This window comes from Muscardinus avellanarius (assembly GCF_963383645.1).
Source record: "Muscardinus avellanarius genome assembly, chromosome: 13".
NCBI classification, from domain to species: domain Eukaryota; kingdom Metazoa; phylum Chordata; class Mammalia; order Rodentia; family Gliridae; genus Muscardinus; species Muscardinus avellanarius.
The window spans coordinates 4,931,286-4,942,321 of NC_137799.1; the positions used below are offsets into that span (position 1 = coordinate 4,931,286).

General features: G+C 55.3%; 1 protein-coding gene across 3 annotated transcripts in view; it reads right to left on the minus strand.

The window, feature by feature from the left end:
* The window catches only part of NTNG2 (netrin G2), a gene marked incomplete at both ends in the record, with an annotated part of 69,834 nt that extends 61,897 nt beyond the window's left edge, over nucleotides 1–7,937 (minus strand). For all 3 annotated transcript variants that reach the window (XM_080709659.1, XM_080709658.1, XM_080709657.1), the window contains one exon: nucleotides 7,725–7,937. In XM_080709659.1, coding sequence (XP_080565785.1) covers nucleotides 7,725–7,937 — 213 coding nt within the window. The remainder of the gene's footprint in view (nucleotides 1–7,724) is intronic.
* Between the last annotated feature and the right edge of the window lie 3,099 nt (nucleotides 7,938–11,036).

The following is an 11,036-nucleotide window of genomic DNA, read 5'->3' on the forward strand; positions in this document are numbered from 1 at the left end:
ACTTGTAATCCCAGAGACAGGAGGATCGCATAGGTTTGAAGCCAGCCTCAGCTACTTAGTGAGGCTCTCAGCAACTCAGACCCTGTTTCCAAATAAAGTATAGAATAGGTCTGGGAGTATATCCTGGAGGTAAAAAGCCCCTGGGTTCCACTCCCAGTACCCCCCACGCTTAGTGCTAGCCAAGCATGGTGGTACACATCTGTGGTACCAGTACTTAGGAGGCTGAGACAGAAGGACTTCAAGTTCTAGGCCAGGCTCAGCAACTTAGCAAGGTCTTGTTTCAAAATAAAAATATAAAAAGGCTAGAAGCTATAGCTCAGATGTAGAATGTTCCTAGTTTCAATTCCCAGAGCCACAAAACAAACAAAACTGCTTAGGGCTGTGAGCAGCATGGGCGCGTATTTGGAGCCCCCCCATCTGTATGGGAGCTCTGTGTTTTGCCTGTTTGTGACCGACCGAGATTCCCCCCAAACTCTAAAAATGAACCTGGCAGTCACCCAGGAAACCCAAAGGAATTGGTTAATGTAGCCAAACACTACTGCTGACAGTTGGGGAAACTGAGGCTAAGGGGCTTGGCCTGGTCTCCCCTCAGCAGAGGCCTGCCTTTGCTGGGCCTCGAACTCCCCCCAACTTCAACCCCCCCCAACCTCCAACCCCCACCTCTGCTCTAATCCAGCATCCCCTCTGCTGGGCCACACTGCCCCTGCCGGCCATCAGCGTGTGATGTGTATTTAGAAACACATTTTCACTGATTTGAGGAAATCTGCTGCTGCTGAGGAATAAATCAGATCCCACATCCAATCTGCGTCACCCCCATCCCTCACGCTCCTCCCACCTGGGTCCTCCAGGAAGAAGTCGAGCATCTGTGTGGGCCAGGCCCTGGCCAGGTCAGAGGTAGGACGGCCTGTTGTGGGCTGTGTGCTGGGCACAGCCTTACAGCTGGCCTGAGCCTGGGCCTGGGCGGCCACAGTGGGCAGGAGTTGAGGGCCGCCTTGCAGATCCTGGGCAGCCCGGACCCAGACCCTTTCCGCTGTGGGCGGCTCTCAGCTCTGTCCCCTCCCTCCTCAGGGACCTTGGCCTAGTCCCTCCTAACTGCAGAGGGTGATTAGGTGCCACACAGAAGAAGGGGCTCCCAGTCCCCCCATTTAGGGGACCTTGGGCAGCCTCAGGATATCTGCCTGTTGAACGGCACGGTGGCGCCTCTGCTGGCCAGGCTGCAGGTGCTTCGTGAGAGGGCAGGTGGAAGGGTCCCTCTCCTCCTCCCCCCTTTTTTTTCTTGTTTGTAGTACTGGGATTGGACCCAGGGGGCATCCTACCTCTAAGCTACACCCCAGCTCTTTTTATTTTTTATTTTGAAACAGGGTCTTGCTAAGTTGTTGAGGGTCTTGCTAATTGCTGAGACTGGCCTTGAACTTGTGATCCTCCTGGTTCAGCCTCCCAAGTACTGGAATTATGGGGTGTGTGGGCTATGCCACCGGTCCAGCTCCCTCTGTCTCTGTGGTCAGAGGTCCTCTGCCTGGACTCAGACCCCCTCTAAGCTCATTCATATGCCCCTGTCCTCTTGGGTTATCTACTTTGCCCCTCCCCCAAGATAAATTCTAGAATGAAAAAAAAAAACAATAAAAAGAAACAAAAACAGCCCTTTCCCCAGGCTTTCATTTGGTGCCAGGCACCCAGCTGAGGGCTGTGCACCCCTTGTCTCATCTCATCCAAACAAACTTAAGGGCGTAAAAGTATCATCTCTGCTTTCAGATGAGAAAACCAAGGCTCAGCCTGGTGATGCACGCTTCTAATGCCAGTCCTTGAGAGGCTGAGACAGGAGGATCGCAGGTTCGATGCCAGCGTAGTAACCCACGGAGACGACTCTGTCTCAAAGTATAAAAAAAAAGCAGAAAAAAAAAAAGCCGGGCGTGGTGACGCACACTTGTAATCCCAGCCATTCACTTGTAATCTCAGCATTCGGGAGGCTGAGACCAGAGGATATGGTTCGCAGATAGCCTCAGCTACTTAGTGAGGCCCTCTGCAACTTAGTGAGACCCTGTTTCAAAATAAAGAATAAACACTAGGGCTGGGGGTGTAGCTTGGAGGTAGGATGCCCCTGGGTTCCATCCCCAGACCCTCAAAAAAAAATAATAATAACAGTAATAAAAAGAGCTAGGGATGTGGCTGAGTGGTAGAGTGTCCATGGGTTCAATCCCTAGTACTGCAGAGAGACGAGAGAGAGAGAGGGAGAGAGAGAGACAGAGAGAGAGACAGAGAGAGAGAGAGAAAATACAAATACAAAAATACAAAAAATAGGCTCCGCACAAGGACCCTATCCAAAGTCCCACTTTCCAGAAGGGGCAGGATCCACTAAGCCACAGCACAGCCTGGGAGAGCTGCCTGTCCATCCACCTCCTGCCTCTGGGCACAGGGACTGGAACGGCTTGTGATAATATGTACAGAAAGGTGCGAAAGAAAAAAATCTATTAAGAACCAGGCTGGGGAGTGGCAAGGAAGCCGGGCAGGCACGGCGGGATGTGTAAAGCAGAAAGGTCCCTGTTCTTGAAGTCTCTGGCCCTTCCAGATCTTTCTGTACCCCTGCACTCCGACTGCACTGCGCTGTCCTCCCGGAGCACCTGGACCTGAGCCGGGCCCCAGGAGAGAAACGGGAGGCCAGGCTCCGAGCCCCGCGGGCCCAGCCAGCGCTCCCTGACAGCGCTGCCGGTCTTCCTGGTGCTCCAGGCAGGAGACTTGGCTGAGCCACCCATGGCGTCCAAAGGAACTATTCTGGTCCTAGGCTGGGCCTGCCTCGGGCGCTTTGCGATGAGTGCCGTAACAAAGAACACAGCTGTGCAAACCCTGGCGAATCCTACGGAGGAGAGGAACCAGGACTTCCCATGGCCCCTCTGTCCAGATCAAAACCCCAGATGTCCCTTTGCCATTACCACTAATCCCCTCCTCCAAGATGCCCTCCTGGATCACACCTGCCCTCCTCCCATCCACCCATCCATTCAGCAGATGCTTGCTGGGCCCGGACTGAGGAACAGGACAGGTGCTGGGGGCGCAAAGATGACGAGGCAGCTGCCGCCGAGGAGCTCGCGGTCCGAGGAGGGGACAGACGTCCGGGGTCAAAAGTCGGTACTGAACATGAACTGAGCATCTCCGATAGGCCAGGGCCTGTGCTCAAGAAGTCCCTGTGCACAATCCATAAACAGCCCCAACTTGCAGGAATGAGGCTCAGAGAGGTTAAGTCTCATGCTGAAGGTCACAGCACGAGATTCCAACCTCTATCTCTCAAGACTCTCGTTGGGTAAAAAGTTCAATGTTCGTTCTGAGTTGGGAAAATTACAAGGATCATAACGAGATAAGCAGCAGGCATTGTCACGTCAGTGCAGGTCTCACCCCAACTGCAGACTTGGAGAGAGGCGCTTCCTGCCCTAGGAGGCGAGCCGGGCAGTCACGACTGCACCCACCTTTACAGATGGGGAAACTGAGCCTTGGAGGATTAGAATGACTCGCCCCAGCTCAGAGCCCATAGGTGGCAAAGCTCGGGCATGAGCTAGCAGCTTTGATTCCTGCCCCATATCTCTTGCCAGAACATGGTGCTACCTCTCTCTGGGACTTTCTACCAAATCTTGCTCAGAGGGCCTGGCAAGGGCCCAGCCTGCACCTGGAGTCCTCAGCCCATGCCAGGACCTTTGTGCTCCTCCTGCAGGTTAAGGGAGAGCTGCAGCCGGCAATCCTCCCCTTAACCTGCAAAGGCCCAGGCTCGGCAGGCCTCCAGCCTGCGTCGGCGAGGGCCCCTGACCTGGACCAGATCATACGCACGTCTGCGTCTCCATCGGAACCCCCGGGGCTTCTTATAAGATGCAGGTTCCAGCTCTGGGGTCTAGGGCAGGGCCTGGGGTCCTGCATGTCTAACAGGCAAAGTTGGCACTGCCTAAAAGTGCCAGGACCCCGACCTCCACCCACCAAGTAGCAAGACTGTGGGATGGGGCCAGGGCTACCCTGCCTGGGCTCCCTCAGTCTCTCTCCTACCTGAGATTAAAGCGCTCAGCTTTTGTCCCCAAAGCACAAAGAAGGATTTGTCTCTTGCTTTTATGGGAGCACAGATGGCTGTCAGGGCCTCTCCTGCTGAGCATTATGACAGTGCCCCCACCCCAACCCCTCCCCTGCCCTCCCCATGCCGGGTCCTGGGAGCACCCGAGAGGGGAGCCTTTGCCTGGCCCTGCCCTCCTCCTTGCTGGCCCTGCACCCTCGCTGGCTGGGCTCTGGGGCGAGCCCTGGGAACTGGGGTTTGGGGGAGCCTTGGGAACTGGGGGTGGGGCAGGGCTGCCTCTGTTCCCCACATCCCTCATTGAAACTGTTACCCTTGCCCAAAAATCCTTGGTTGAGAGCTCATCCCTATGAATTCTCCCTGTGCATTTAGAGCCACTAGGTTTTCATGTATTCATTTATCTTGTCTCTCATCTGCCTCCCCTTCCTCGCCAGGCTGGAATGTACAATTGGGTTCTCAGGTGTCTGTGGAGGAGGATGGACAGGAAGCCAGGCAGAGACAGGGTCTGCACCCTGGATCCGAAGAGGCCGGCTCTCCTTCTTGTACTTTGGGGTGCTCTGGGGCTCCCACTCTGGTTGGTTGGATGCTGGAACAGGCAGGCCCACAGCAGGCACCCACTGAACTTCCTCAGGGCTCGGACAGTGGGTGGTCCGGCCACAACCAAGGCGCCCCCTGGTGGCTGGTTGGCTGCACGGCTCTGGCCAGAGGCCTTGAACTCTGGGCCCTTTTCTGCCTGGAGACTTGAAGGGTGGGGCGGGGCCCTCCACTGGGGAGAGGTAAGGGGCTCCTGGGAAGAAAAGAAGCCCAGGAAGCCACAGAAGGCGTCATAACTACAGTAGTAAGCTAATGACAGCCACTGAACATGAGAACCTACTCTGTGCCAGCGTGGACTCTGGGCACGCGTGGCTAGGCTGTGCCTGCCCCCCAGCACCGTGACTCTTTATCCAAAGAGGAAGGCGGTGAGAGACTGTCCTGCCCGGTGGGTAACGTGTCCTGGCCACAGCCAAGTTTCTGGCCTGTTCTCTGCACCGAGTGACCTTGGCAGGACTTAAGCCACCCTTTCTAATCCCTGAGGAGGGATCAGAATGAGACTCACCCCGGGGCGGCCTGATTAAATGAGAGGTGCAGGGACCTGCCTGAGAAGAGCAACAGTGGTGTCGGGCTGGAACCCAGACGGGACACGACTCACCTCCCTGCAGAAGCCAGCCCCCCGAAAGGCCGCCCCCAGCTGCCCACGCGGGGAGCCCATCCGTGCCATCCTAGATGCACAACTGTAATCAAAGGCAGAGCCGACGGCAGCCGGCACGAAATGTTTACACCCATCAAACAGGTGGCATGATGCCGAGGACCGCGGGATGCTGGTTCCCCTCCAGCCTCACCTGTCTGCACCTGTCTGCCAGGAGAGTGGAGGGGAGGGGGGCTCCTGGGCAGCTGTGCTGGGCTCTGCTGGAGGTGGGGATGGGCAGTGGTCCAGGCCCAGGGCTTCTGGAACCCACCCTGGCCAGGAGAGGGCCTCGGGCTTGCATTTGATGGTAATCTCCACCCCTCAAGCTCTGCATTGGAAGCTGGTCCCGTGAATTACAACTCAACTGCCCCACCCCCTGGCGCATCAGGCAATGATTATGTATATATGTATACATAAAAATGTATATGTATGTATAGTATGTATGTGTTATCATATATAGATACATAGATATGATTGAGCCCAAGGGCATTCTACCTCCAAGCTATACCCCCAGATCTTTATTATTTATTATTTATTTATTTATTTATTTATTTTGGTGTTACTGGGGGTAGAACCCAGAGGCTTTCTACCTCTGGGCTACACTCCCAGACTTATTTTTTATTTTATTTGGAAACAGGGTCTCACTAACTTGCTGAGAGCCTCACTAAGTAGCTGAGGCTGGCTTTGAAACTGCGCGATCCTCCTGTCTCGGCCTCCAAGTGCAGGGATTGCAAGCGTGAGCCACCATGCCCTGCTCTTTTCTTTTTTTAATTTTAAACAAGGTCTTGCTAAGTTGCCGAGGCTGGCCTAGAACCTGTGGGTTCAGCCTCTCAAGTACTGGGAATATAGGCATGTGCCATCATGCCTGGCTAACGATTAGTACTTAAAAGAAAAATATAAAGCCGAAACCCTAACGTGAGAGGCAGAGGCTGGCCCTGCCCAGGAATATACGTCACGGCCCTCCATGAGCTGAGATGGGGGCGCTCCTACCTTGGCCCTAGCCCTGAATTCCTGGGCCCAGCTTGCCTGTTCCCGAGCCAGAGTGACCCTGCAGTCCCCAGGGCGGTGATGCCCATGGGCTGGCCAGCCCTGGCTCCCAGCCTCCTTCTCTCTCCCTTCCTCCCTCCCTCCCAGCTGGCCCTGGCCCAGCCACCACCCTGGGGACAGCCTTAGCACCAGTGATGAGCCCACGTGGGAAGCCACCTTCCCAGGCGGTGGCTGTGCTGTGACTGAAGCCGCCAGCGGGATCAGGCCAGGCTCAGGAGCCCCACGTGGGGACATGGGTGGCCCTGCCGCAAACCCAGAGGCCTGGTGGTTACCTCAAGGACACTCAAGGCACAGCCACCTGGAGGCCCGGCCCGGCACAGCTCTAGCTTCCTGCTGACACGGTCCCCACGCGTATCCTGGGACGGCGACAGCTGACATCTTCACTTGCTCTAGCCCTTGCCCCACTGTGGGCCCCGTGCATGTATTCCCTAAAGTACCAGCTCCTTACAGCTACCCTACAGCGAACCAGAGATGTCGCTGGGGGAGACCCCACTCCCTGAAATTGCTACCTTTTTTCCTACTTGGGTACTGGGGATCAAACTCGGGCATTCCATGTCCGAGATAGCATTCTATTTCCCAGCCCTTTCTGTTTTTTTTTTTTTTTAAATTTTGAAAGAGGGTCTTGCTAAACTGCTGAAGGTCCTCTTAGGTTGCTGAGGCTGGCCTTGAACCTGCCATCCCCGTCTCAGCCTCCCAAGCGCTGGGATGATGGGTGTGTACCAGCCAGCTTGGGGAGGGGAGGATCACGGGATACACATCAAGCCCTAGCCCCCCACACTCCAGGAGCCCGTGTGAAACGGGTCTGCCATTACTGCTGTTGTTGACATGACTTGAGTATCTTGTGGCTCTAAGACCCCCCCCCCCAACTGGGGACGTAAGTGATGCCGCTGTGGCCAGGGCTCCGGGGGATGGGATTGGAAAAGGCGCCGGCTGCAGGGCACCCCAGCCTGACGCCGCCCTCCTCCTATACATCCCTCTGAGCTTCCCGCAAACCTCCCCGTGCCAAGTGCCAACTCAGTGCTTGGCACAGGCTGCCCTCACCACCGGTCAGACTGGGCGGGCGGGAGGGTGTGCCGCAGAGGGGTGACGGGCAGCTTGGAGTATGAGGTTGCAAACAGTATGTCGCTCCCTGACTTCCTCCAGGGAGGTGGGGATCACCTTTGAGCCCGGGCACCTGTGACCATCAGGCTCTTTCTGACAGGCAACCACCCGGTCCTAAATTGCCGCACCCCCGGATGCATCACATGACCCCAGGCGGCTTGGCTCTGTCTGATTTCCAAGGTGCCGATCCAGGAGTCAGCCCTGGGTCTTGGTCCAGCCGCTCTGCGGACCCATCCCCAGGGTGTATCCCAGGCCCCCTCCCCGTTGGACTGAGCCAGGAACAGCGGCGGGAACAGCGGTGGGCTGACTTACATGTGAGCAGAACCTCTCAGGAGGGTCTCCGCAGGTGATCCCCGAGGGCTCCACCTTCACCTTGACGTAGTCCTTCAGGCGCGTCACCTTGGGCTGGCAAGCGTAGAACTCCCAGGTGGGGCCCTCATCCGTGGTCACCCAGGATTTGCAGATGTCATAGTCCCCAGAGGCCAGAGGGAGGCAGTGCAGGAGGAGGGCCAGCAGGTGCAGCATGGTTGTGCAGCCGGCAGGGGCACGGCCCGGGAAGGCCCTGGAGAGGCGGTGGCGGGGTCAGCGGGGCCTGGCGGCCTCAGCGTGGACATGCCACATGGACCAGGCGATGGTGGCTGGGGTGTCCCCGAGACGCTGCAGGTCTGGAACGGCGAGGAACTTGTTTTCTCCTCCAAGAGGCCGACGCTGAAAAGTCAGAGCCAGCGTTTCTCAGACTGCTGATGGGCAGATCAAAAAGTTGCCCGTAACTTGGCGTCCTGCTAACCTTGGCATTCCACCTTCCCCGGAGGTGGATCCGATCAAATCAGGCAGGCTCTCAAATTGTGACAGTGGATGGAAATGGGATAAGGAGAATATCCGCAGGGATCCGGCATGGGGCCGGATCCGATTACTTTTAATTTTTGTCCTTCCAATCAATCCCAGTCTTTAAAGGGCCCTTAACGTGTGATGTACTCAACACCACCGCGTAACAACACTCCAGCCTGCGCTGTAAAGATAAAATAAAATCAGGAGGAGTACATGTTAGCTGGAAACGCGTTCCCTCTCTGGGACTCCATTTGGCATCTCGGACCAATAAAAGGGATTTCTTTTCACAGGGGCTGAAATCGACGACGATTGTGCAACTAGACTACGGAAAAAAAAGCCACGGAGGTGTTAACTGGGGAGGTTATTTTATTTGCTTGTGCTTTGATGGGGGCCGGCACTAATGGGGAGCAGCTGACCTTGGCTGGTAGCCATAGGCAACTTATTACAAACTTGCTGCGACAAGGGCTCTCGGTCCATCCAGGTACCTGGGGTCTGGCTTGCCTTACATTGCGAGACGGGGAGGGGGGAGGAGGGAGAGAGGGCGCGCTCATTAGCAAAAGCACCTGCAACGAATTAAAAGGGGGGGAGATTAAAGATGTAGAAGAACAAAAGCTCTCTGGCAAAATGTGCAAAAAAAAAATGAGACTGCATTAGCAAGACCTCCCGAGAAAACAGTTATTTTTATTAATATCGGAGCTGCACATTTGGCGCTGAGGCTCATTATTAAGAAGGCCCTGTATTGGGTGTTGGTTCACAAAAGCGTCCCTGCCCCCCCCCCCCGGGTCAGACACTTGCTAAAGCCAATGGTGGCTTTAAAAGACCATGCCTGATGAGTCAAATTGTCAAAGTTGTTCAAAGTGGCCCCGGCTAGAGCTGTGAGTACAGATGAGACCTTACCTGCAGGTGAACAGGGTGGCCCACGTGCAGGCCAGCCACGAGGAACCAGGCACCGATCAACACCTCCCCAATTGTAAGCACCATGAGAAATGGTGAATTTAATTTTTTTTTTTAACAGTAAGAAAGTAGGATATCGAAGACTCCCATTGAAAAACAGTGTTTGGTCATATTGGATTTTCTGGCCCATATTTTGCACTGTCTTTGGAGCGTATGCTTATAAGTGAATCACTATTATGATTGCTGCCTTACAATCTGAAGCCTCTGGAAATTATTTAGAAAAAGCCAAAGTGGGTGTAACAAGACTGACGATCACACTGGGATATGATGTGTGCTTGGCGGGTTGCTGGGCGCGCAGGACCTCACCAGGAGGATCTGAGCCACAAATTCTGACTAGAGCCAGGTGTGGTGGCGCAGGCTTGCAATCCCAGCACACGGAGGCCGAGGCAGGTTCGCGACCAGCCTCAGCTGCGTATCGAGGCCCTCCGCAACTAAGAAAGACCCTGTTTCAAAATAAAAAAGAATAAAAAATAGGGCTGGGGGAGTAGCTTGGAGGTCGAATGCCCCTGGGTTCAATTCCCAGTACAATAATAAATAAATAAATAAATAAATAATCTGCCCAATAGGGCAAAGGTTACCACAATGAATTACAGCAAAGGTGCCCGTATTATTAATTCTTCTAGTCATCATGCCCATGACTACCCCATTTAAATGCCCAAGCCATGCAGGGGGCAGCCTGGCTCTCACCTGGGCCACCGTACACGGAAGGTCCCTGAGGAGTCAACGGCGTTTCCATGAAACCCCATTCGCCACCCAGACACACACACCCCGGCCAAATATGACAGTCAGGAGCAGCCCCGGCGCCTGGTGGCTGAGCATCTATGCTGGGGAGAGAAGCCTCCAGCCAGCTCGCACCACTCCAGGCCCACAGCCACCTCATCCATCTGCGTTAAGGCGGCCCTGCCCCTCTCCCTGGATGAAAGACTCCTAATGTAGAAAAACGAGCCCCGGCCGGGACCAGATCTGCAAGCCTCACCTGGGCTGTGTAGGGAGAAGCCTGTTCTAGAGTCTGTCCGGCCTTGAATGCGCTCCTTGCTAGAAAACTCACAGAAAGAACGTGCCCGGGTCTATTTTTACAACCTGAGAAAAATGTAGTAAAAATAAAATAGTACGGCCGGCAAAGGTTTGGATGCCTGTGCCCGAGCTCCCGGGCTGCCCAGAAAACAGCATGCCCCTAATTAATTCTTCCAGCAGCCGACTCCCGACTGCTCGCCTACAGGTAGGGAGCTCCTGGCGGCTGGGGACGGCCAGGGCGCCCGGCTGCGGCTCGCGAGGAGGCCCGGCTGCGGCTTCAGTGGCAGGACGGCGCTGCTGGGGGCTGGGACCGCTCCGGACCCTGCGGGGCACGGGAGCAGAGGGTCTGGAGGCTGGGCGAGCCCGTGTGCGGCGATGTGCAATTCTATTAATTGCTGTGCAGTTTGGTCGGCTTAAATGCTACGCATTCCCTGGAAAATGGGGGGGGGGACCAAAATCTGCCAGGGGAAAATGTGTTTACAACTAGTCAATCAACTGGGCGTAGCTGGCATCGCAGGGAGAATGGTGAGCTCAGCATTCGAATATTACAGTCCTTTTTTGCCAAAAAGAAAAAAAAAGGGGGGGGGGCGGAGACGCCAGAGTCCCTGGAATGCCAGGCGGGAAGGCAGGGAAGGGGAGCCGGCCGGGGAAATTTCAGAGTATCCTGGTGGATCGTTCTCCTTGGAAAATAAATCTGCACCTGATATTATTAAGAAACTGCGGCTCGCAGAACCAAATAGAATCAATGCGCTTTATTTTCTTTTAAGAGTCCTCAGGAACCGATGGGGGGGGGGCTGATAGCCAGGGTATTAAAACCCGAAAATTAGA